Genomic DNA, 26,447 nt, shown 5'->3' with positions numbered 1-26,447 from the left:
GACAGACAGAGGGAGCACTGGAAGAGAGGTGATTCACTGGTGTCTCAGTCCCACCTGACCCAAGACCCAGAGGGAAGGAGCCAGGGAAAGGCTCCCAGTGTTGAGATACAGTGCTCAGAATTTCTCACATTCCCAAGTGGTACTGAGTCAGCTCAGCTGCCCTCCCCTCCTCTGTTGTGCTCCCAAGTGAGAACCTGATGTAGCCGACATCCACAAGTGTGGCTAAGTTCTCTTTCAGGTGACTGTGCCTCTTTGTCCACGAGCAGAATGATGGTACCTACTCCACTATCATGGGAACAGTGGCTGTCCAAAGATATGTCCATGTCCTAATCTAGGAACCAACAAGTTTACATTATACGGATTTCCTGTCCCTACAGCCTTGGAAGGACATGTAAGAGATACTGGGCACTTTGAGTTCCCTTTGTCAGACATCAGCAGGCAGGAAGAAGTGCTGCCATATTGGCAGGGCCATCTTGGTGGCCCCTATTAATTTTGAGGCAAAGCACAAAGGCTGCCTTTGGCCTGGGAAGTCCCTGTGACCAGAGTAGTCTATGATACCAGGCAGTTTCAAAGTCTCCAGTGGTAGCTGGATAGGGCCTCTGCTACCCAGGAAAGTAACCTGACTGGCTCTGTTGAGTCCTTATAGTGGCCCCACAGGACTACAGACTTAGCTCCCTGTTTCCCCAGGAAGAGAAACTCCCTGGTCCTGCAACCACTGTCCCCAGAGAAATAAAAAATATGAAACAGGACAGGAGAATCCATTAATTAATTTTTTTTTCTTTTCTCTCTTCTGGACACCAGCAGGCAGGAGGAAGTGCTGCCATATCTTTCTTTTTGCTTATCTCTCTTTTGCTACAGTCATCCTGCTGTTAATTTCTTCCTATGACTTTAAATTTTCATCTATTGCTGGCGTGGTGGCACATGTCTGTAATCTCAGCAGCTAGGGAGGCTGAAGCAAGAGGATTGAGAGTTCACAGCCAGCCTCAGCAATGGAAAGGCACTAAGCAACTCAGTGAGACCCTGTCTCTAAGTAAAATACAAACTGTAAGGGTAAAAGAAATTGAAGTTAAAGCGTAAAAGTTAAAGGGTAAAAGACTGGGTGTTGTAAAGTTTCTAAGCTGCAAGGTCTGAGTTAAAATGTAAAGGATTAGGTATTGTTAGGTTTCTGTGCTACCTGCAAAACCTGAAATTTCTGTAGCTGTTAAGACAGTGCTTGGAACTGCCCAGTAAATATTTCCCCTGACTATTTGGTTGTTTAATAAGGGCTCTGTGTGGTCGCACGGAGGCATTGCAGGGCCTGGACCAATCAGTTTAAATGTAACCCCCTCCTTAGGAAAGACCTATCACTCCAGCCTGACCTGTTCCCGCCAGTGAATGAACTAATCATGTTTAGGAGTTGTTGTTCAATTTTCCCGCGCCTCATGATGATTTGTTCTGATGTATACAAAGCCCTCCGCCCTCCCCAAAAAGTGTACTTAAGCAGTGCTCAGCCCCTGCTCGGGGCTCTGGGCTGCTTTCCCTTCTTGAGTGGGCACGGAGCCCCAGCATGCTGGTTCAATAAATCCCCCTTCTGCCAATTGCATGAGTGGTCACTTGGTGGTCTCTTTCTCAGACGTTTCGCGGGACCCTTACAAAACTAGGGCTGGAGATGTGGCTCAGTGGTCCAGTACCAAAAAATAAATGAATAAAAAAAATCTATTGTATTTTTGCCTCTTTTTTTAATATTTATTTTTTAGTTGTAGTTGGACACAATACCTTTATTTCACTTATTTTTATGTGGTGCGGAGGATTGAACCCAGGGTCTCGTAGGTGCAAGGCAAGCGCTCCACTGCTGAGCCACAACCCCAGCCCATTTTGCCTCTTTTTAAATTGAATGTTTTTAATTATAAGTTGATGTGGTTTAATTTGCACTCATGGCTTCTGTTTAACAACTCCATTAAAAGTTCCTGAAAATCAACATTGGCCTTTTCAAGCTGAACTAACTCTGTGAAGGGGTGTAGGGGTTCACCACCTCACTGCTTTCTTGTCATTTCTTGTGTACCAGTGGGTCAGAGAAGGCAGATTTTCCCAAATGGCACAGCCAGGCTGTGGGTAAGCCCAGAGTGCTCACAACCTCCTTGGCACTCCAATCCCCACCTCCTTGGTGTGATGTCTTTTTCTCATTTGTAAACCTAAGCAGCAAAATTGTCCCTGGAACCTTAATGGGAACACCCAGACCTAGTGGTCTAAGCAGCACTGACCAGGGGCTGCAGAGGAAGGGAGATTTTAGTTATGAAATAAATTCCCCAGGTCGCAGCCATTGGACAAAGGACTGTGTCTTGCAGGTTGTTCATGGTTGAGGGACCCTGAAGACTTATCTCTGGTGATGGAATGCAGGTGAAGCCAGAATTAGATAGGCAGTCAGTATAGATAGATAAATCAAGTCAGGTCAGATCTAGGAGGTCAGTTTTGAGTGAGTCCGGGAAGTTGGAGACTGCCCCCTGAGGGATTGAAATGTTAATTCCTTCAGAGCCCTTCCTGCACCCTTATCAGGAACCTGCCTCTGCTTCAATCTGTTGCCAAGGTAACCTGTCCTAGGAATCGCCCCTCCCTACAGGGAGTTATAAGGTTGTTAATGTGTCCCGGGTTGCAACATCCTGCCCTTCCCCCCTCAGCCCACTGGGTTCCCACCTTTTGGCCATCCCGGCGAGCATTCCTGGGCCTAGCCTAGTCATGTATGCAGGAAGTAGAAAGACAGGGGAAGGGCAGAAGAACACAGGAAGCCTAGGACATATAAAAAGGGCAGAACACCTTGCTTCTTGGGATACCAGAATACCAGCTATGGCCCCCTTCTCCCTCCTTACCCCTTTTTAAATAAAATTGCTTTGTATGTTTGCCTCGGCATGCTTCTCTAATGTTCAAACTTCAACATGTGGGGAAGCAGGACATCACTGTCACAGATAACCGGTGGTATCACGGGGAGCTGGGCCAGCCTGCTAGGGAGGCAGCTGGGTGTTAATACCCTCCCCCTGCTTTCCCAGGGCTGGTCTCTTAACTGATCCCAAATTCCCCATTTTAACCTGGCCTGCGGGGAGGGTGCTAAAGACCCAACAGGGAGAGAAAGTCAGGCCCCCTGTCTTCCTGTATCCTCGAGCTGCAAGGGCCCCACAGTGTCTCCCTGGGGGTTGTGGGCTCCTTGTCCCTGTAGTGATGCAATGTCCCTGCTGCAGGAGGACTCAGGCTGGGGCTCAGGTTGGTGGCAACCACAGTTGACCGTTGTCTGATTAACCTGTTTTCAAGCCTGTGCCCAGCAAGGCCAGGGGAATTGGAGGGAGCTGATGACTGGTGAGGATGGGTCTCCACAGGGTGGCCCAGTACAGTCATGTCAAATCCAGTGGCATTTTAACATTCTGGGGACACCAGTGCAGGGAGCAGAGGGCCCCTGGTGAACAGGAACACATAGGGCTTCAAGGTCTTGGACACATTAATCTAGACCTGGAGCCCTCATTCCTCAGGCTGCAGACAGCTTCAGGCTGAATCATTCCCACCCCTCAGGGCAGGAAGGATCCCAGAGAGGGGATATAGCACCCACACTGCTCCTTGCTTCGGAAGTCTGTCCTCTGCTCCTCTGGTGCCTGCTGTGGCCCCACTCCCTGAACTCAAGCCCCGGCCTCAGCCAGCTGGGGGGACATGGAAGGTTCAAGGTCCCCAGAACAAACCCTTTATTCCCAAGAACAGTGGGCACCTCAGGCCAGATGTGGAGGGGCCTGGCCCAGAACCAGAACCAGGAAGAGCCGTCCTTGTCAACGCGACTGGCCCTGAGCGCAGGGCCCCTCCTCAAGTCTTTCCACCTTCTCAGGCTCAGGCACCTCTGTGCTGCAGGCTGGGCTCCTCCAGGAACCTTTAGGTCCCTCCACAGCCCAGCTGCCCCCAGTCTCCTTCATACAGAGCTGTCTTTGTTCCCCAAGGTACCCTCCCCTGGGGCTGCTCCACCCATCTACTTCCTTTGATGAAAAACAAATGTCTCTCAGAGCTGCCAGGAGGAGGTGGCAGTAGGACCAGTCCAGTGAGGAAGCAGCCCTAAGCAGAGGGCCCCAGACCCTGGGAGCCAGTGCTTCTCTGGCCCCAGCCTGGCCCTTCACCCAGGATGCTGTGGTTGCTGCTCCTGGCTCTCCCCTTCCTGGGGGGCTCACTCCTCTGGCCACCTTGAGTCCCAAACCCACTCCATCCCTTGCCTTCCCACCCCAGGACTCGTCCCCACCCCCAGGGCTCACAGGACCATTCCTGGGGTTGCATGGGCATCATCCACTCGCCAGGAGCCTTGCTGCCTCCTGAGCCCTGGGGAGACCCTTGTCTGGTCCCTGACAGCCCCTCCACGTGCCTCCCCAGACCCCCGCCCAGGACTGGAGCTGGTGGGCATCGTCGGGGGATGCCCTGTCTCAACCAGGAGGTTCCCGTGGCAGGTCAGCTTGAGGTTCTACAACATGGGGAGGAGACTGTGGGAGCATGTCTGTGGAGGCTCCCTCATGTTGGGGACCGCAAATCAAGTCAAGATGGCGCCTGGCAGTTTGCCAGGAGGAGTGGTTTGTGAGGCAATGCCACCGAGCCATTAAGATGGTGGGGATTCCTTATTGGCTGACTGCTGTATCTGGATGATGCTAATTGAGTCAAGCTGTGTGTAATCAGTTAGGTATATATACCTCTGCTGTTCCGCAATAAAGCGGTTCCCACTACCTTGAGTTCCCGCTGAGTTCCTCCACAATAAAGCAGTTCCCGCTTCAACCTTCAAGTTGCTTGTCACCTCCTGGTTATTTTGCCCAGCCGGAATGCGGCACCCTCATCCACCCTCAGTGAGTGCTGACAACTGCCCACTGTGTTGAGCCATGAGTGGGCCCCACCCATTTCCTTTGCTGGGTATAGGTGGGCACCTGGAGGGGGCCAAGGGGCCAAGGGTGGGAGGCAGGATTTTGGGGGCCCCTCTCTGGACTGCAGGGAAGCCTTGGCCCTGAGGGTGTGGTCAGATTCCTGGGCTGCTGCAGAGCTTGGCCTCCCTGAGGGCCTGGCCAGCCTCCCTGAGGAGTTCCTGCTCCACTCTCCCAGGGGGCAACTGGAGGCTGTGCCTTCAGGGAGCAGGTGGGGCAGCTGAGGCTCTATGAAGAGGATGGGCTGGTAAAGGTGGCTGAGATTGTCTGCCACCCCAAGTACAATGAGAGCCTGTCTGTCAGTGGAGGTGGGGACATCGCCCTGCTGTAGGTGGAGGTCCCTATGACCAGCAGATGCACCTGGTCATCCTCCTGGCTGCCTCCCTGAGAGTCTCCCAGGGGTCAATGTGCTGGGTGACCTGCTGGGGCAATAGCAGAATCCAAGGTAAAGGGTAAGAGACGCTTAGGTGGGGATGGCAGTTGGGACATGGGTATAGGTAGCTGTAGTGGAAATCCTCCCTCAGTGTGTCTTTGGGATCCTCTCTGTGGCAGCAGCATACAGAGCTGGGCTGCAGACCTCTGGGCGTCCTGGCTGCAGCTGGTGCAGAAGCGTGCTTTCTCACAGCTGGCGGGGTTTGGGGGTTGGGCCTGGTGTTGTTGGCAATCCAGGGGCCAACAGACTTGTGGCCCCCTGATCTCTGCCTCAGTCAAGATGACCCTGCTTGCCTGTGTCCCCCACCCTCCCACAGTGTGACTCATCTTAATCTAATGAAATCTGAAAAGACCCTATTTCCAAACAGTGGCAACCATAGTACTGTGGCTGAGAAGGAGGACATGTCTTCTGGGGCACTGCTAACCCCTCAATGGGCACTGGATGTGCTTCTGATTCACTCCCCACAACCTTATTTTGGTGATACTGCTGCTTACTTTGTAGAAAAGAACCCCAAACTCAGGAAGGTTGTCCTTTGCCCCAGACCCCCAGCTGTCCAGTCCCTTAAGTGAATATGTGTGGGAATGTGTGACTGGCCCCATTCCCACCCAGGTGCACCCCAGGGAGAGCCCTGGGTGACTCCCCCCTTCCTGAGGGTGGTCTCCACAGGATGCTGCCCCAAAGGCCCACAGGCTCTTCTTCCGCCCCCAGGTGAAGGTAGGGGGGGACCCAGTTCTGAGCCAATTGTACATCCCCACTGTGGGCCTCTAGGAAGGCCATCTGCCTCCCCACTTGGGCCCCACCCTGCTTCTCCCAGCAGAGCCCCTGCCCTTGCCCTTCTACTTTCCAGAAGTGAAGGTGAAGGTCAAGGGGAACAAGAGTTGTGGTCTGAGCTGTGGCTTCGCCTTTCCTCCACACTCCTCACCAGTTTATCAAAAACGATAGGCTAACGGCTGGGACCCAGGTCTGTGGCCCTTGCCAGGTGAGACCCCAGATTCTCTCTTCTGTCCCCTCCTGGCCCAGGAATTGGGATCCATCAGACTCACTCCCCACAGGGTGACTCCAGGAGGCCCCGCATCTGCACATAGAACTGCACCTGGGTCCAGGTGGGGGTGGTGAGCTGGGTGGGGAACCTCTGTGGTCATGACAACCTCCCTGGGGTAAGTACCCGTGTGATGAGCTAGGTGCCCTGGATCTACCCCCCCCCCCCCCCCCCCCGTTCCCTGCTTTCCCGGGGCCTTAGATGGGCCGGGTCTGCCTGGCAGAGGAGACCCAGCCTTCTGTGGTGATGCTCCTTTAGGCCACTCATGTTCCAGCCAACACTCAGCTGTCCTTCCCACCCCTGCTCCACGTCAGCACTGTCTTCAGCCTCCTCTACTTCCTGTGCTCAGGAGAGAGGCAGGGGAGGCCCCCAAGGGTGGTGTCCGCCTGGAAGGGGTGTGCCTGGGAAGGACTTGCAGGGTCTCCTGCCTTCTGCTCTCCTTGAATCACATTAAACTGCAAAGCCTTCTTCCTGTGGCTGAGTATTTGTCCATGCGGGGCCATCCTCTGGGGGTCCTTAGGCTCAGGCTCTTTGGGGGAGGCAGAATGGAGCTGGGAGGAGGCTCAGGATGCCCTGGGCCCGTGTGCTCCCGTCTGGATGTCCAGGGCTCCACTAGGGAAAGGAGCTGCCGAAGATCAGCCTGGCTGGTGGCTTCCCTTCTGCCCCCTCCCCTCTCTGCCCACTCCTTAGTCTCCTCTGGGCCAGGCCTTGGGCAGTGGACCTGGGTAAGGGAATAGCCCCCATGGTGGCTGATAGGAGCCAGGTCCACAGACTTCCTGGGTGCAGCGCAGCTTGCAGAGACCTCTGTGCGGATGAGGGATGGCCTGGAGTGAGGCCCTGGGTGGGCTTGCAGGGCTGCACACACTCCTGACCATGGCAAGCCAGGCTCCTCTGGGCCAGAACTGAGATGGGGCCACAGGGATGCGCTCAGCCCAGCGAGTGGGTCCAGGTGACCAGTGTCTTGACTCCAACTGCAGCTTCTCCTCCTGGGATCCATGTGCAGTGGCTCTTGACCTTGGAAGGAAGCAGAGCCTCCAGGGTGGGTAGCGGGGTGCTTGGTTCTGCCACCACTGTCTGAAACCCTGGCTCAGGGTTCCTACCCCCACAATCCACGGGAGACCTCCCATGTGGTCCTGAGCATGAGTGCCCTGCGCCCCTGTGGTGGTGTGCACATCCCAGTGTGATCTGAACCCTCAGCCCCTGCTTCAGGCCTAATGCTGTCTCTCAGGGAAGCAGGGGCTGAATTCCTTCAGAGCCAGGCCTTTTCCCACCAGAGAGGGGCAATGTGGGTAGGCCATGCCTGGGATCTGCAGCCACAGCCCACATGCCCTCACTCTCATCCAGCCAGCCAACATGTGCAGGCCTTAGTCAACCTGTCCAGCCAACACCCCCTTGCTGTCTAGCCAACACCCCCTTGCTGGCCTAGGCTTTGTGTCCAGCTACACCTGTGCCATTGTCCACTGGTCACCCAAAGCAGTGGGTCCAGAAGGCCCCCTGCTGGGAAGCCTGGGTCTGGGGATGGCCTTAGTGACAAGAAGCCTCAAGCCAGGCCAGCCTGCTGGGCTGTGGGGGAGAAGGCAGGGAGGCATGGCGGTTTACAACTTGTCTCAGTGAAGCGGAATTAAAAGAGGTCGTCAATAAAGGTAGGCAAATCCAGTGAGCAAGGAGGCCAATTAGGGTCTGGGAAATTGGAGCGGGATTGAAATATTAATGTCTTCAGAGCCCTTCCTCCACCCTAATCAAGAAAGACTTCCCCTGCTCCAACCTGTTGCTAAGAACCTGTCCCAAGGAAGTTATAAAAGTTATTAATTAATGCACCCTGTTCCCCCATCCTGCTTGGCCCCTGCAGCCCATCTGTTTCTACTTCTCACCTTTTGGCCATGCCACCAAGCATCTCCCGGGCCTAGTACACAGGAAGGAGAGAGATAAGGGGAAGAGTGCAGGAGAACCAAGGAAGCCTAGGACTTTAAAAAGACAGACTGCTCTCGATTCTTGGGATACCAACTATGGCCCCCTTCTCCCTCCCAGGAGAAGTCTATGTGATGGCCCCCCCCCTTTTTTTTTTGAGAGAGAGAGAGAATTTTTTTAATATTTATTTTTTAGTTTTCAGTGGCCATAACATCTTTATTTTATTTTTATGTGGTGCTGAGGATAGAACCCAGCGCCCCACACATGCTAGGCGAGCGCGCTACCGCTTGAGCCACATCCCCAGCCCCTTTTTATTTCTTTCTTTTATACATGACAATAGTGAAATGCATTACATTCATAATTATCCATTCGCAGCACAATTTTTCATAACTCTGTATATAAAGTATGTTCATGCCAAATTATGCCATTATACATGAGCTCTCTTATTGATTTTTTTTTTGCATTACAATTCTTTTTTTTTTAATTTTTATTGTTGGTTGTTCAAAACATTACATAGTTCTTGATATATCATATTTCACACTTTGATTCAAGTGGGTTATGAACTCCCATTTTTACCCTTTTTTAAATATTTATTTATTTTTTTAGTTGTAGTTGGACCCAATACCTTTATTTAATTCATTTATTTTTATGTGGTGCTGAGGATCGGACCCAGGGCCCCGAGCATGCTATGTGAGCGCTCTACCGCTGAGCCACAATCCCAGCCCCTATGTGACCCCCTTTTAAAATAAACCCTGCTTTATATGCTTGCCTCAGCGTGCTTCTCTAATGTTATACTTCAACATGTGAGGGAGCAGGACTGGTCACTGGTAAATGGCAGTACCACCTGTTTTCCTGGCGCTTGCCTTTAACTGTCCCCAACAGGAGAACAGGAGAAGAAAGGCCAGGCTTCTGCTCTTGGTCCTGAGCCAGTTCCTGGGTCCTTGCCCTCACCCTTAGGCTGTCTCCTGGTCATCGTGGGCTCCTTGGCCTGCTGTGGTACAAAGGAGGCCTGGGGCTGGGGCTCAGGTTGGTGATGCCCATGGTTGATGTTTGTCTGATTAACCTGTGTTTGCAAGGCTGGGCTCAGCAGGGCCAGGGAGCATTGGATGGGGCCAATGGCCGCTGTGGGCCCAGCACAGGATATTGATACCCATCACCGGTTATCTGTCAGGAACTAGAAGGAAATTCTCCTTCAAAGATTAGCCTGACAGCCCCCTGGGAGACATCCTGCCTGGGAGGCATCCTGCAGCTACTTATCTCACCTGAGACATCCTGCGGCCACCTATCTTCCTGAAACCTATCTTCCTGAAACATCCTGCGGTTATCTCACCTTGTGCAGACATCCAGCAACTGCCAATAAGAGAGCTTCCCCATCCCCAGCATATAAATACCCCTGTGTGAACAATAAAAGTTTGCAGCTTGATCAGAACTCTTGTCTTGCTGTCATCCTTCTGTGTCTCTTGTCCCTTCATTCCTCCCCATCTAGGTTCGCTGCCCACGTTGATGTGTCCTGCCGGACGGGACAGTTATCGGTGAGGAGTCCTGCTTTCCCACATGTTGAAGTTTGAACACTAGAGAAGCATATTAAGGCAAGCATATGAAGCAGGGTTTATTTAAAAAGGGGTAACATAGACTTCTCCCACAGGGAGAAGGGGGCCATAGCCGGTATCCTGTTATCCCAAGAAGTGAGGTGTTCCGCCCTTTTAATATATGTCCTGGGCTTCCTTTGTTCTCCTGCATTTTCCCTCTAATCTTTCTCCTTCCTGCATACTTGACTAGGCCCAGGAATGCTAGGTGGGAAGGCCAAAAGGTGGGAAACAGGTGGGCTGAAGGGGGAAGGGCAGGATGGAGTAGGCAAGGACACATTAACAACCTTATGGCTCCTTGTTGGGAGGGGGAATTCCTGGGACAGGTTACCTGGGCAACAGGTTGGAGCTGGGGCAGGTTCTTGATAAGATCCCACAGTGGACTGTCTCCAACTTCCCAGACTCACTCAAAATTGGCCTCCTGGATCCGACCTGACTCGATTTACCTATCTATACTGACTGTCTAATTCTGGTTTCAATATGAGCGTCTCTTGTGTGGCCTCCGTTTTGTGCTGGGGAGCCCATGAGTAGCCACGTATCCAGTCACACCACTCTGTATTCTTTGCATCATAGGAAACTGGACTTCAGATTGGCCCAAAATTCAATCCCAGTGTGTCTGGGGACCTGTACATGCTCATGGCACTTGGAAGGGATCCTCAGCAGAGCAGAGCATTCAGAAGGTCCATTGGATCTGCAGTCCACCCACTGCTCTGGCGTGCCCAGTGTCCAACTGCACCCTCTGAGGCTGTAACAATGGTCCACTTTTTACTTTGAATGCAGCCCTTGCTGCTCTGCTACTGGCAACTGATTTTTTTGGGGGGGTACTGGGGATTGAACTCAGGGGCACTCGACCACTGAGCCACATCCCAACCCTAGTTTGTATTTTATTTAGAGACAGGGTCTCACTGAGTTGCTTAGCACTTCGCTTTTGCTGAGGCTGGCTTTGAATTCTCATCCTCTTGACTCAGCCTCCCGAGCCGCTGGATTACAGGCGCCACTGGGATTAAAGGCATGTACCACTGCAATTTATTTATTTATTTATTTTTATTTTTATTTTTTTATTATTATAGTTGTTCAAAACATTACAAAGCTCTTGACATATCATATTTCATACATTTGATTCAAGTGGATTATGCACTCCCATTTTTACCCCGTATACAGATTGCAGAATCACGTTGGTTTTTATTTATTTTTAAAATGAACATGTTTCTTTCTCTTCCTCTCTCCCTGCTTCTCCCTAATCACTCCCTGTCCTTAATCTCAGTGGATTTAGTATTACCTTTCTTCCCCATCCTAGGTAGATTTATCTGTCCTTTGGCACACACCCACCAGACTTTGGGGTTGGCACCAGAATATCTCAGAAATGACTATCTCCCAAATTAACAAGTAAATTACACCTCCAGACAGAGAACAGTGGAATGTAGCCTTTGAGTCACCTCTTTGAAAGCCGCCTGTTCACACTGATGGGCAGAATCACAGTGTCTGAGACAGGAGTCCCCTGTGTTTCTCCTTTGCCAGCAAAGCTATAAACCTTCCTTTCCCTCAAAACCATGTCCTTGTTATTTTATTGGCATCAGGGACAAAGACAGAGCTTTTGTCAACAGTGCTTGGTCTCTCTCTCTCTCTCTGTCTCTCTCTCTCTTTTAATATCTTTACTTCATTTATTTATTTTTATATGGTGCTGAGGGTTGAACCTAGCGCCTCGCACATGGTAGGCGAGTGCTCTACAGCTGAGCCCCAGCCTCAGCCCAGTGCTTGGTCTCTTGCTGAACATGATTTCTGTAAGAAGATGATGACAGCCTTTTAAAAATCTTCTTTCCAAATCTAATCTTTTAATTCCTTTTTCTCTTTTCATTACCCTTGTTAGGACTATAAAAACATTGAATAAAGTAGAGACAGAACTCTTAGTGTTGTCTTTTTTGTTTTTGGTGCTGGGGCTTAGAACCCAGGGCCTTGTGCACACAAAGCAAGTACTCTACCAACTGAGCTACAGCCCTAGTCCTCTCTTTTGTCTTTTTAAAGGATGCTTCCAAATCTCCATTTGGGATAATGATTCCTCTAGGATTTATCTTTTTTTTTTTTTTTTGGTGCTGGGGATTTATCTCAGCAGCACCACTGAGCCATCTCCCCAGCCAAATTTTGTATTTTATTTGAGACAAGATCTCACTGAGTTGCTCAGCACCTTGCTTTTGCTGAGGCTGGCTTTGAACTCATGATCCTCCTGACTCAGCCTCCCAAATCACTGGGAATACAGGCATGTGCCACTGTGCCTGGCTTGGGTTTTATCTTTTGTATTTGTTTTTGTGATGCTGGGAGTTGAAGCCAGGGCCTCATCCATGCTAGGTGAGTGCTCTGCCACTGAGCTACATCCCTAGACCTTTTTTTTTTTTTTTTTACTTTTTTGAGACAGGGCCTGCTGTGTGCTGAGGCTGGCCTCCAACTTGCTATCCTCCTGCTTCAGCCTCCTGAGTCACTGGAATTACAGGCATGGGCACTGTTCTCGCCCCAGGACTGATTTTTATAGTTATCTTTTACCAGGCAAATAAATTTTTTTTCTTTCCTTTTCACTGAGTTTTATATTTTACATAATGAATTGATGATTAATTTTTCACACTTACTGAGATTTTTATAAGATTTCTCCCCCCCCCCCCCTTTGGGTACCAGGGATTGAACTCAGGGCACTTGACCACTAAGCCACTTCCCCTGCCCTACTTTGTATCTCATTTAGAGACAGGGTCTCACTGAGTTGCTTAGGGCCTCGATAAGTTGCTGAGGCTGGGTTTGAACTTGATATTTTCCTGCCTCAGCCTCCCAAGCCACTGTGCCCGGCTGGGTTGCCAGCTTCTTAACCCACCAATTTAACAGGCTTGTGCCCACTTCAACTCTCTGTCCTGTGGCTGAAGCCAGAATTAGACAGGCAGATAGGCTAGGGTCTGATCCAAAGAATGAAGGGATTGAAATGTTAATTCCTGCAGAGCCCTCCCTCCACCCTTATCAAGAAAATCTGCCCCTAGCTCCTACCTCTGGCTAAGGTAACCTGTTCCAGGGACTGTCCCTCCCTACAAGGAGTTTTTAATTATGCCTTCTTCCTGCCCCATCACTCCACCTTGGCCTCTGCAGCCCACCTGCTTCTCACCTTTTGGCCATCCCACCAAGCATCTCCTGGGGTCTAGACCCGTTTGCAGGAAGGAGAGATAAGGGGAAGAGAGCAGGAGAACAAAGGAAGCCTAGGACTTATAAAAGAACCGAACACTCTCACTTCTTGGGATACCAGGATACCAGCTATGGCCCCCTTCTCCCTCCCAGGAGAAGTCTATGTGACCCCTTTTAAATAAACCCTGTCTTATGTGCTTGCCTCGGCTTGCTTCTCTAATGTTCTTCAACACGTGAGGGAGCAGGACTCATCACTGGTAACCTGCAGTATCATGACTACTGATGCTCAGAGCTTTCAGGGTTTGTTTTGCCAATTTCTGACTTCTTTTGTAGGAAGTGTTGGGCACCATTTCTTTTCTTTTTTTTTTAAAGAGAGAGAGAGTGAGAGAGAGAGAAATTTTTTTTAATATTTATTTTTTAGTTTTCAGCGGACACAACATCTTTGTTTGTATGTGGTGCTGAGGATCGAACCCGGGCCGCACGCATGCCAGGCGAGCGAGCTACGGCTTGAGCCACATCCCCAGCCCTATTTGCATTTATTTTATGCTAAACTTATTTAATTATTTTATTTATTTATTTTTAATTTATTATTTTTGTTTTTGTTTCTCTGGCTTCTTCCAGGATCTTTTTCTCCTGGTTGAAGAACAATCTGTTCCTTTTCACTGAGGATCACCTACCTGCATGTTGCAGGGGACTCCTGTAGGGGCGAATTTAGCTGGACCCCATAGGACTCAACCTGGGTGTGTTCAAAGTCACATCTTTTGGACACTTGGTGGCTTTCTGGACCCACATACCCTTGATGGCCTGGTGGGTTTCCTGGGTGTCCTTGAAGTGGACACCAAGGTTTGAACCTCTGGATTTGCCTGTTGTGTGGGTGTGTGGGGTTCCAGGGAGCCCTCTCAGGCTGCCACTGGGAGGCAGAGGCTTCTCTCCATGGGCAGCTGGAGGCCTCCTTTCATTTCTTTCAGTGCTTTTGTTTGCTCCTTTGTTTTCTGGTGCTGGGGATGGAGCCCAGGGCCTGGCACTGTTACCGCTGTTGACTGGTGACGAGTTCTTGCTTCCCCAATGTTGAAGAATAACACCAAAGAAGCACGCCGAGGCAAGGTCAGAGTAGAAATTAGAAGTTTATTAAAGGACAGCAGAAAAGACTTCTCCCGGAGGAAGAAGGGGACCCAAGAGGTGGAATCCGTGGAAGGGATGTTGTCTCCCCTTTTTATAGTTTTGGTGATGGAATGTAGGTTGGAAGGCCCGAGGGGTGGGACACAGGTGGGCCAAAGAAGTAATCTGGTCAGGAAGGACTTCTGAGTCAGCACCTTTTTGCTGGGGGCTGTTCATTAACATTTCTTTGAGGTGGACTTTGGCCTAGGGCCTTTTCGGGACTTCCATGAGTTGTCCTGTGTTTTCCCTGAGTCATTCTCCGCATGGTCTCCATTTTAGATTTCACTCGATATTAGACCCGATTTATCTAACTACACTGACTACCTAACTTTAAATCTGGCTTCAGCACACGCCCACTTAGCCTTCTAAAGTGGTTTTTGATGGGAGCAAGTTTTTAATTTAATTAATCAATTTCTGAACATTTTTATGCTTTCTTGGTGAACACCTGTCCTTGTCTCTCCTTTCTAAACAGTGCATTTGGGGTCCTCTCTTGTATGCACCTGTGGGCTGCATTTGGACTGTGTTAGAGCCACTGACCCACGGAGGCTGCTCCCACCCCCTTGACTTATTCTTTTGTACAATTCACTTGTTTTCTGTGTTTACTTTCTTCCTTCCCTGCCTCTGTGCTGGAGGGATACATGCGTGGACCTCCCCATCCACCACACGGATGGATACCATCTAGACTGTGGGTGCTGGGTTACTGGGCAGGGCTTTCTCTTTTTCTTGGGCGCTACCTGTTTTCTGAAGATAACAGTGGCCTTTGCCTTAATCATTGATTTCCTTTGCTGACTGTATCTCTTGCAACATTTTCTGAAACCGTCCTTTCATTTGGCTGTCTCATGGGTGTGACACTGGCTTTGCCTGAGAATGCGCTGCCTCCTGCTTGAGCCGCTGTTCTGGGGAGGCACAGTCCAGGCTCTAAGTGTCTTCCTCAGCATTTGAAGCTGCTCTGCTGACAGTGTACATCCCCTGTTGCAGGTGTCCCATGCCGATCACAGGTCTCTTTGTGGGTATGGAAATTTGTGGGCAGTGTAGGGAGGCAGTGTCCCTTCCATAGGGCACTGTGGTCAGCCCTTTAGTGTCTGAGGCCCAAGAGGAGGAGTGGCCACCTAGGCAGGCAGGCAGGGTCCAGGGGACAGGGCGATGGCCTGGGTCCTCAGCCTGAAGCCCCAGTGTTCCTGGGGGCTGTGGAGATCCAGAACCTGCAGGGGCATGGCAATGTGTGCAGGCAGGGAGCATCTGTTCTGCTGCCACATTTAGGGATCCCTTTAGGCTGAAAGCCACTTGATGTGTGGCTTTAGTGGACCAGGGTCACCTGCAGGCATGGGAGGGGGCTCCAGAGAGACTTGTCAGACAAGTATCTCTGTCTTCCAATGGCAGGGGGCAAAATTTGGCCCATAACAAGGAGCTACTCCCTGCTGGACCTGAAGAGCCCATGGCCTCCTGGGGAACAAGGAGAGACGTCCTCCCTTCCTCTCAGGGTCTGTCTTCTCTCAAATGCGCACCCCCCACACACCTGGCAAGAGGTCCTCATATTCCCAGACTCTTCTAGAAGCAGATTCAGGGTGTCTTAAGCCAGGGTTGCAAGGGCTTTGGGATCACAGAAGGCTCATGGGAGGGGAGACCAGGAGACCCCACAGCTCCCTTTTTCTGATCAGGAACCATGACATAGCAGTCCCCCAGAGACCCACCCACCATACACAGTCCTTAGCCTAGGGACACAGAGAGGCCTGAGGAAGGCATCAGGCATCAGAGACGACTGTCACTCTTTGGGGGCCCAGGCCCCAGCCCTCCAAGTTTGGGGAATGCCCCGAGGGTCTCGGCAGGCCCAGACTCTCTCCTCCTGTGTGGTCTCTGTCCTGCCTCCCCAGCCTAAGTGCTGTCCACCACCTGGCTCAGCCCACAGGAGGGACCCAGCTGTGCTGGAAGCCAGAGGGGGGTAGGGGTGGGGGGTAGGGGTCCTGGTCCTGGCTGCAGTCAGTGTCCTGCCCAGGTGGCCCCCAAGGAGGTGGCAGACAGAGCTTGGGCCCCTCTTCCTCCATCTTCACCTGCATGTGGAGGTCACTGTGAGGTCAGCATGCCAGGGCCCACCTTCCTGGGCCTCCCACCCTCACAGACCCTTCTACAGACCTGCGGATAACAAGGAGGCCTTCCAACAGCCTTTCCTTAGCTGAGGTCCCCAGCCCGTGTCTGAGCTTATGGCTAGGAGTCCCTCCAGGCTACGGAGGAGACAACCACAGCTGGGGTGTCCCTGGTCCTTCTGCAGCCCTGCTGAGGACAGAAGGAAGTGCCTGAGGAGCCAGCCTCTGACTTGTCCTTCACGGTATTTCTCTCCCTTTCCAATGGCACACTCCCACACTCGTGGTCTGTGTCCTTCAGCTACAAGGGGAGCAGGGCATATGCCAGGGCTTGCCCCACCTGGCCCCAGCTTCTGGAGAAGTGCTTGGCCACAGCACTCCCCCAACCCCCTCCCCCACAGGGCTGGTGTGCCAGTGCCCACATCCTGTGGCAGAGGGATAAATGGGGCCTGAGGGGACACCCAGGGAGGGAGCAGGACCGCCGTCCCAGTCCGCCCTCAATACTCCTGGCCCAGGAGCTCTCCGGTCCCTAGGATGCTGTGGCTGCTGCTCCTGGCTCTCCCCTGCCTGGGGGGCTCCACTCCCCTGACCCCTGGTGAGTCCTAACCCCACCCCACTCCATGCCTTCCTGCCCCAGGACCCGTCCCCACCCCCAGGGCTCACAGGACCATTCCTGGGGTTGCATGGGCATCATCCACTCGCCAGGAGCCTTGCTGCCTCCTGAGCCCTGGGGAGACCCTTGTCTGGTCCCTGACAGCCCCTCCACGTGCCTCCCCAGACCCCCGCCCAGGACTGGAGCTGGTGGGCATCGTCGGGGGATGCCCTGTCTCAACCAGGAGGTTCCCGTGGCAGGTCAGCTTGAGGTTCTACAACATGGGGAGGAGACTGTGGGAGCATGTCTGCGGAGGCTCCCTCATCCACCCTCAGTGGGTGCTCACAGCTGCCCACTGTGTTGAGCCGTGAGTGGGCCCCACCCGTTTCCTTTGCTGGGTGCAGGTGGGCACCAGGAGGGGGCCAAGGGGCCGGGGGTGGGAGGCAGGATTTCTGGGGCCCCTCCCTGGGCTGCAGGGAAGCCTTGGCCCCGAGGGTGTGGCCAGATTCCTGGGCTGCTGCAGAGCTTGGCTTCCCTGAGGGCCTGGCCAGCCTCCCTGAGGGGCTCCTGCTCCCCTCTCCCAGGGGGGAGCTGGAGGCTTGTGCTTTCAGGGTGCAGGTGGGGCAGCTGAGGCTCTATGAAGATGACCAGCTGGCAAAGGTGGCTGAGATTGTCCGCCACCCCAAGTACAATGAGAGCCTGTCTGTCAGTGGAGGTGGGGACATCGCCTTGCTGCGGCTGGAGGTCCCCTTGGCTCTGTCTGAGCAGGTGCACCCCGTCATCCTCCCGGCTGCCTCCCTGAGGGTCTCCTCGAGGAAGCGATGCTGGGTGACTGGCTGGGGCAACATCAAGGACTACAGTGGGTATCAGGGAGGCCTTGTGTCCATTCTATCTCCATTGCTGGGGTGAGGTGGGAGCCCCCAGCCCCTGGTGCTCACCTGGCTCCTCCCCACAGCACCACTGCCTGAGCCCTACCACCTGCAGGAGGTGGAGGTCCCCATAGTGGGGAGCCAGGAATGTGACCGGAAGTACCAGAACATGTCCTTCCCAGACATCTCCGAAAGGGTCATCAAGGAGGACATGCTGTGTGCAGGCAGCAGGGGCCGGGACTCCTGCGAGGTGAGGCTCACCCACCCTGTCTCTGTCCTCAAGTGGTCAAAGAAGTGGGGACCCAGGCACTCCAGGCAGGGGATCTTGGAGGTACTGAGTCTGGCCTCTCCACAGGGTGACTCTGGAGGACCCCTCGTCTGCTTGTGGAACTGCACTTGGATCCAGGTTGGGGTGGTGAGCTGGGGCCACAGCTGTGGTCATGCCGACCTACCTGGGGTTTACACCCGTGTGATGAGCTACGTGTCCTGGATCCATCACCATGTCCCCCAGTTTCCTGGATGCTAGACAGGCCAGGACAGGGCTATATGATGGTGGCGACCCCCGTCTTCCTTGTGATGCCTCTGCTTCTCCCAGTTCTACATTCTCCCTAACTTCCTCACTCTTTTCAGCACTGAGACCCCTGCCCTCCTGGCCCAGAGTTTCCTGGACTTCCCTGAATCCCGGGAGAGAGGGGCTCTGAGCTGGTGTCTCTTAAAGTGTGGTGGGTGTGGATGGGTGGCAGGACCCAGGCCTCCTGCTCACCCTGTCTCCCATTAAAATATGCATTGTCTAAGTGATCTCTGTTTGGACTTGGAGCCCAGAGGTGGACACTGGTGAGCCAGCAGAGTGGCTGTCCTTGGTCAGTGTTCCCAAGGCCACAATACTGGCAAGAGGAAGGCTCTGATAGCCTCGATTCACCTTGTGACCCTTGGCCTTCAAAGGGAGGCAGACCCACAGTGGGAACAGTCCTGGGCTGCACATCCACTGGCCTGTTTGGGCAGAGCTTGGCTTTGGAGGACCTACTCGACCCGGCACTGCAGTCCCCACGCAGTGGTGTCAAGATACCCAAGCGGCCATTCCAGTTCTAAAGATGGGGATGCTGACTTCACTGTGGTACTCTACAACCCCCTACCCATGATCTGCATTGGGCAGCATCTAGCTGAATTCAGTGGGAGGGTCGGGTCCCCACTGACATCTGGGAGGAACCCTCTCCCATGGTTGATGGCTGAGTCCTGCAAAGTTCATAGTGAATTCTGAAACCTCAGTCCCAGTGTGGTAGCACTGGGGAGGGAGAGAGGGAATTAGTGCCCTTGTAACAGGGACCCCAGGAAGCTCATTAGAGGACATGGGAGAAGAAGGTGCTATCTATGAGCCAGGAAGGGGCCCTCGCCAGAATGTCCATGGACACCTGGACCCTGACCCAGAGTTAGTAAGCCACTGAGACCACAGCAGGGGTTGGGACAGCATCAGCCAGGAGGTGACTCCAAGCTTGGGAGCTGGCTTTCAAGTTGGGGGACCTCCCCTGCTTCCTGGGACTGGGAGGGGACCACGCAGGTAAAAGCCCACAGATTTCCACCAGGCAAGTGAGTGAAGCAGGTCTCAGAAGACCTTGTGGGGCAATGCTTAAAAGCCCACAGAGACAGTGGGGGTGGCTGCCAGGGGTAGGGATTAGTGGGGGGTTGGAGGGCACAGGCATTTTTTGGGGGAGTGAGTGCTATAAAATCAGCCCTGGAGATGCTGCACAGCCCTGCGAATGTGCTGAAACCCACCGCACTACACACTAAGTGGGTGGATGGTGTGAGTCTTATCTCAATAAAGCTGCTAAAAAAACAAATAAAGTTTAAAAAGTCCACAGTTTTCATTTCACCCCCCACCCCCACGTTTTTTCCTTCTTTTTGTGGTGCTGGGGATTGAACCTAGGACCTTGCACGTATTCGGCAAGCACTCTACCACTGAGCTACATTTCCAGTCCTTTTTATTTTTAAATTTTAATTTGGGACAGGGTCTGGCCTTGAACTTGTGATCTTCCTGCCTGAGCCTCCCAGGATGGCAGGCCTGTGCCACTGTGTCTGGGCCCAGCTCTTCTAAGGTTGCAAAACTAGACACATGTCCCTAGAAGCTGCTGAGCACCTGAGTCCACAATTAGGTCTGGGCCTCCTGGACCCTTGGACATGACACATGGGTGTCCAAGGCTCTTGCCCTGGAGGCAGGGTCTGCCGCAGAATGGTACTGAATGCTGGTGCTAAGTTTGGGGAATCCCCCTGTGGGGACTTTCTGGCTTGTGGGTCAGTGACTTGACATGGCCAATGGGGGAGCCTTGTGTGCAGGATTCCTGGGGTGGGGGTGGAGGTATTCACAGTTGGGCGAGGGCCCAGATGGCAAGAATAGGATCGCCAGGGGAGGCAGGGCCACCAAGGAATCCTGGTGCCAGCCAGCAGTGCCCTTGTTCCTCAGCTCCTTTTCAGTGTCTGGCAAGGACCTGTCCCCAGAGCCGTGGAGCCCACTGGGGCTCTGAGGAGCGGACCTGCCCAAGTTTATTTCCAAGCCGTAGGCCCCCACCTCACATCTCACCAGCCCTTGGTGACTAGGCCCCAGGAGACAGCTGAAGGGACAGGAAGCCCTCTTCTTCCAAGGGCAGTTGTCTAGTGCCCCTGGAGAGGCAGGAAGAGTGTAGGAAGTGGGTCCCTGGCTCCAGCTCACACAGACCTGGCTCTCTCACTATGGGGCCCTGTTTCCCAGGTCCTCTGGTGTTCTGGGCTCCACGTGGCTCGTCTGGGCCCTGGGGCTCTCTGGGGCTGGGGTTGTTGGTGGCTCTGTGTGGAGGATGCTGCTGTCCAGGCTTCCAGGGCTGGTACCAGGCCCCACTTGCACTGTGTCCTTGTCTCTCCTGCACCTGGGGTTCCGTGCCTGTGGGTCCTGGCCCCATTCAATGTTCCCGCTGTCCTGGGACCTGTCCCCATCTCCAGGCCTGCACTGGTTTGGGAGGAATGGTGACCCCACTTGTGGCTGGGGGGCTCACCCTGGGTCCTGGGAGGCACCAGGGCGGCTGTCAGTGGTGAGCTCTGGGCAGGGCCCAGTGTTGGGGTATGTGGGCATTGTGGGGTCTTGACCTCCAGGAGAGTGGCCCTGACAGGTCAGGATCTTCGACAAAGATCACCGCCAGTGGGAACACATGTGGGGACCCTGTGTCGGCCCCTGAGGGCACTGGCTGCTGCCTGAGCAGCAGGAGTGACTCGCTGTCCACCTCTCCTAGGGTGCGAGGGTCTGTGGAGTGGGGGCAAGCAGAGGGCTGGGGGATGGCTGAGCCCCACTGAAGATGCCACCGCCTGTGCTCTGCCCTTGCCTAGCTATGGGGGCTCACCTCTGTGTCCTTCTTGTCCCTTCATAACCTGAGGCCTCCTGCTGGTCTCTGGGGAGGGACAGCTCCAGCAAGGTCCTCTATGCCTCCCTCATTGGGCACCTCTGACCTGGGAAACTCCCCAGCCCCAAGGGAGACAGCTTCATCTGCTGCCCAGCTGCCAGCCCCAAGCCCAGCATAGGAGTCACCTTGGGGCTGGGTAGGAGGCTTCTGGGAAACCACTGGTGAGTGCAGGTGGCATTCTGAATCAACTGGGCCACCTGAGTGCCATCAGGATCCCAACCATGGGGTTTACAGGAGGAGAACTGATTGTGCAATTTACCAAGGGACAGAGCAGAGGCAAATGGCATAGGATATACCCAACAGATGAGGAAAAGGATTGGAATATTTGGTTGACACATTCAACCACATATTTGGATAAAGATAAGGCCTTGACAAATTCGCAGGATGTCACCAAAGCCTGCAGCAAATGTTCCGCTTAATGGTGAAATGCAGGTAGCCCCTCCTCTGGGCCAGGGACCCGCAGGGCCTGCCCCCTCCTTGCTTCTGCCCCACGTGGGGCAGGTGACCTGGAGCTACAAGCCAGCTGAGAAACCAGGGGAAGGTGTAGGCCAGGCCAGGAAGGGGCCAGGCAGCAGTCTTCCTAGACCTCCCAGGTTACCTGGGACACTGCAGAGGGGCTGACAGTGCTTTCCCAACCTGAAGACTGCATACCACCTGGAAAAAAGTCTGGCAGAGCAGGCAAGGGTTCACAGAGGAGCCAGCCAGCCAGACAACTTGGCCTAACTATGCCCCATGTGGGTGGCCATGGACAGGGAGACTCAGCGTCCTGGGCTACCGATATTAGGGATCGCTACCGATTATTCCTAAAGTGTGACAGCTGAGTCTTTACGTGTTTAGGGCAGCTTTGTGCAAGTAGACTGTTACACCAAACTGTTGATTAAAAGAGAATTAATCTGGCTGGGGCTGGGGCTCAGTGGCAGAGCGCTTGCCTAGCATGTGTGAGGCACTATGTTTGATCCTTAGCACTGCATAAAAAAACTAAACAAATAAAGGCATGCTGTCCATTTACAACTATAAACAAACAAATAAACAAACAAAAAACAATTAGTTCATATTTTTTTAAAAAGAGAATTAATCTTTGGTTATAAGACTCAATTTGATAAGAGAATTTTTGAATAAATTGTATTTGGTTGGCATGAAAAATTTAGGAATTAAAAATGCTTGGCTGGCCCTGCTCTGCATCTCCTTGTTATTTTTTTGTGGTACTGGGGATCAAACCCAGGGATTCCAGCATGCTGGACAAACGTTCTACCACTGACCTACATCCCTAGCCGCTGTTTCTTTTTTTCTGCCACAGGCTGAGTCCTGCTGAAGTTATATAGAGAACACTGGGCTGTCTTCTGGACAGGAAGAAGTCATGAGGCAAGGACTACAGTTATTTTTAAAGTCTATACTGCGTGGTTGCCTATACTCACAGCCCTCTCACAGGCTGAGGAATGGAGATCAAGGAGCACATGGCATGTCTGTTGTGACTACCGGGATTATAACCAATCACAGGATTACATGACTCTGGTTACAATGTCATCACCAATGGTATTTGTTCCCCTATTTGTTAAAGAAAGTTGCTTTTGCTCACTCAAATCTGTAAAATTTACATTTATAAATTGTACATTATAAGATCTATAAATTTTACATGTGTCATAAAAAATAAAATGTATGGCCAGGTACAGTGGTGCATACCTGTAATCCCAGTGACCCAGGAGGCTGAGGCAGGAAGATTATTGCAATCTCTAGGCCAGCCTGAGCAATTTAGCAAGACTATGTCTCAAAATTGAAAAAATGAAAAGGCCTGGGGCTTTCGCTCAGAGAACCCCTGGGTTCAATCCTCAATAGAAAGAAGAAAAAAAGAAAGAAATCAAACCTATCTGCTCACATCCGTCCTCTCAGCCCTGCCCTGCAGCCTCACCAGCAGAAAGGTACTTAAGCTGTTGGGCCAGCTGTGGAAGTAAACTCAACACCGCGCACGAGTCAGTTTGAAGTGGAAAGCACAACTCCCAGTCCCCTTGGCTCTGAGGTAGACGCCCGGATACCCAGGGTGGTCTGGAGGAAGGCTTTCGGGAAGGCAGCCCACCCAGCAGCAATTCCCAGAGGAAGGGCGCTTGGGCGTATGAAGGTGGCACATCTCCCCAGCAGCACCGCAGAGAGCTTAGCTGGGTGGAAGACAAACAGCCTCACGGGCCTCCTGCCACCCACTGCCATAGGCTCCAGTCCTGTGGGAATTTCTTGTGTTTTTGAGAGTTTCTCTTTTTTATCGGTGTGTTGCAGTTGTACGTGTTGGTGGGATTTATTGTTACATATTTGTACATGACATACTAGGAAGACGGAGTTTGGCCAGTGTCATTAGCCAGTGCTTCCCACACTGAAGGTCTTATTTTGTAAAAGGAAACAAAAACAAAAACAAAACAAACAAACAAACAAACATTACAGGGGGATATTATGAATTATCTTCGTTTACATATAAACAAAAAATAATTTTTTTGGTTTGTTTTCAGTGTTGGGGATCAGACCCAAGACCTTGCGCATGGTAGGCAAGCAATGCAATGCTGAATTACATCCCTAGATTGTTTTAAAAAGAGCACAAAAACCTAGGCCAGCAGGGTGGCTTAGTGGTAGAGCGTTTGCCTGGCATGTGTGAGATCCTGAGTTCAATCTTCAGCACTGGAAAGAAAATAAAAAATAAATAAAAAAGAGAAACTTAAAATCCAAAAATGATAAAAGGACAGCAGCGGCGAGGCCCCAAGCAACGCAGTGAGTCCCTGTCTCTAATTAAAAAACAAAACAGGGCTGGGGATGTGGCTCAGTGGCCGAGGGTCCCTGGGTTCAATCTCTGGTACCAAAAAAACAAAAACAAAAACAAACAAACAAAAAAACAGATAAAAGGAAAGAATTGGTGGTTTTAACCACCTTTAAGTCTAAAACTGAAAGACAAAGACTCACGTGGGGATGAACCATACGTGGGAAGGAACATAGTGTCCAGAATATATAAAGAGTTCAGGTATTCAATAAGGGAGCAGCCGACAGGAGAAGTGCGCTGGCCACTGGGGCTTCTAATTCCCTCTGTCCTGTGGAGGCAGGAATGTGGAAACCTCCTTTCCCAGGGTGCCCTAGCCGAAGGGCTCTGATGAGAAAGGGGCCCATCAAACACGTGTGTGCAGTGAGATTGGCAGGTGAAAGAGGCGTGGCCTCTCTCTGTACTTCTGCCGGAGATGAGGCTGGCTTTCCTGAAAAGTCCAGGGTACAAGAGAAGGAGACAATGCCCACAGTCACAGATCGCAGAGATTGTACAGAGCAGAACCCTGAGGGACAGGCTCACAGGTCCTGGCTCCATAGCAGTTACAGCGCCCAGGGAGCTGGCTGGCTCTGGGAGAGGCCCAGGCTGTCAGGAGCACACCCTGTCCCTGCCTCCACTAACTCCCCACCTGGCCCTTCTGCCTGTGGTGGGCCTCCTCAGAGCCTGGGCGGCATCTCTACGCCAGCTCCAGCAACTGCAGCCACTCCCAACTCCCTGCATCCTGTCGTCCCCATCTGAGGGGCACCAGAGGGGCAGTGGATACCACCCACCCTGACTTGTCACGCCATGTGCAACAGAAAATGGTCCCAAGGATCCCAGAAACACGGGACAGTCTCTCGGGTCCTGGGAAGCCCCAGCCCCAGTCAAGGAAGCTGGTTTATCCTGATGGGGTTGAACTGGCCTCCAAGGCTGGGCTCCAGGCCATTCCTCCCTGGGTTCCATGACCTTAGGCCTTCAGAGCCCTCGGCTCAGAGACACTGGTGCCCCTGTGCTGGATCCCTCTGTCCAGCCTTCTGCCCAAGCAGCCCTCTTGCGACACTGCCTGGGTGGCCACATCCTTCACCTGAGCCCAGGCATCCTGGCCACAGCCCATCTGGCCCCAGTCCTAACGGTCACACAACTGGAGCCCCAGGTCCCTGGTTCTTTCTCTGATGCTATCGCTGAATGTGCTCATGGTGGCCTGGTCCTGACCCTATCAGGGTGACCAGATATCCTGTCCCAGTCCTCGATTCTTAACCATTGTCTTGTTCAAGTAGTGGGGGCCGCAGGTGGACCCCTCCATGCTGAGGGGCTCAGGCCCCATGCTTGGCATAGAAGCAGGATGTATAGTGTTTTTCTGGGGAGATGGCCCTGGTGTCACTGTCTACGGGGGCCACACTGTTTCAGGAGGGCACCAAGGGCATATCCCTGGCCCTACTTCCTACTCCACTGGTGGCAGCTGCCCTTATGGAGGGCCTGGGTGGCTGGGTGCTCCCTCCAGGTCTCTCCTGAGGCCCCAACATGTGCCCCTCTCCCTCCTCTGCTCTTGCCAGCTGGTTCTAATAGCCTGTGGGGCTCAGCCACACTGGACACCCCAGGGCTCCACCTCCTCGATGCCAGAACTCCATTGCCCCAATTCCAGCAGAGACCCTACCTGGACACAGCATGGTTCTACCGTGCTCAGTTTGGGTTTCTGCAAGCCAAGACCCAGAGCCCCCAGACCCAGGTCATGGGGCTCTGGGGGATCACCCAGTCCTGTGCAGGGCCCTCTGCCTGCCTCAGGCCCTCAGTCCTCTGCCTCCTGGTAAGGTGGCCCTTGGTCCAGCTGTGGATCTCCACGATCCCCTCTGCAACTGTCCCTGTTCCCAAGGCACTGCCGGCCCTGTCACTCACAGCCACTGTGATCTGCATCACCAGCCATCCTAGAGGTCTGCCTGCACCTGGAGCTCAAGGCCAGCGAGTCATGAGAGGGACAGGAATCTCTGTCCCAGGGGGGAGCAAGGAGAAGCTGGTTCCTGCTGGGTGCAGAGGCCTGAGGGCCTGGGTGAGATGGCCAGAGAGGAGGTGGCCAGCTTGCTGGCTCTCCACAGAGTGGAACTGCCCACTCAGAGAGAGGTCCAGTCTGTCATGGAGTATGCATGGGGATGGTGCATGGGGGCCTCAGGACTGACCCTGAATGTGGGGCTGTCCCTCAGGGGCCTCGGGCAATGCACCTGCTGGGCTTTCCCATGGCCAGCAGGAAAGATTGGTGGTGAGAGATTGGTCCGCACTAGCCCAGACAGAAGCAGAGCCTGGCCTGGCACAGAAGGTGCCAGAAGACAGAGGCCCAGCAGAGGAGCCTGAGCAGCCGCTCCCCAGGACGTGGTTCCTGTGCCCAGATGCTCCCAGCACAGGGAGCTTGGCCACCTGGTAGTGGGCACCTCCGTGTCTGGGGAAGGCTGCTGACTTACCCTGTCCCCTGCCAGGATGCTGAAAGACCTCAGGAGGTGCTGGCTGGCCCTTCTTTCAGCACCAACCCTGAGCCAAACAGCCCTTCTC

At 53.0% G+C, this 26,447-nt stretch overlaps 1 protein-coding gene across 1 annotated transcript; it reads left to right on the top strand.

Annotated features, from left to right (window-relative positions):
* The first annotated feature begins 16,736 nt into the window (after positions 1 to 16,736).
* On the top strand, positions 16,737 to 18,515 carry LOC124078658 (mastin). The gene is made up of 5 exons (XM_046423656.2): positions 16,737 to 16,851; positions 17,035 to 17,215; positions 17,433 to 17,707; positions 17,804 to 17,967; positions 18,073 to 18,515. The coding sequence occupies exons 1-5, from the start codon at positions 16,791 to 16,793 to the stop codon at positions 18,241 to 18,243; spliced, it is 852 nt and encodes a 283-aa protein (XP_046279612.1). The 5' UTR covers positions 16,737 to 16,790; the 3' UTR covers positions 18,244 to 18,515.
* The last annotated feature ends 7,932 nt before the right edge of the window (positions 18,516 to 26,447 follow it).

Source organism: Marmota monax, unplaced genomic scaffold (genome assembly GCF_021218885.2).
Source record: "Marmota monax isolate L192 unplaced genomic scaffold, Marmota_monax_Labrador192_F-V1.1 WCK01_AAM20220418_F8-fsc00035, whole genome shotgun sequence".
NCBI classification, from domain to species: Eukaryota; Metazoa; Chordata; class Mammalia; order Rodentia; family Sciuridae; genus Marmota; species Marmota monax.
This window is presented reverse-complemented; position numbering and strand designations above follow the sequence as displayed.

What these genes read in the sequence shown, in the direction of transcription:
- LOC124078658 (XM_046423656.2), top strand. Translation starts at nt 16,791, where the DNA reads ATGCTGTGGCTGCTGCTCCTGGCTCTCCCCTGCCTGGGGGGCTCCACT. An exon ending in CTCCACTCCCCTGACCCCTG is followed by an intron (nt 16,852 to 17,034) that starts GTGAGTCCTAAC and finishes GTGCCTCCCCAG; the next exon opens with ACCCCCGCCCAGGACTGGAG. An exon ending in GGGGCCGGGACTCCTGCGAG is followed by an intron (nt 17,968 to 18,072) that starts GTGAGGCTCACC and finishes GCCTCTCCACAG; the next exon opens with GGTGACTCTGGAGGACCCCT.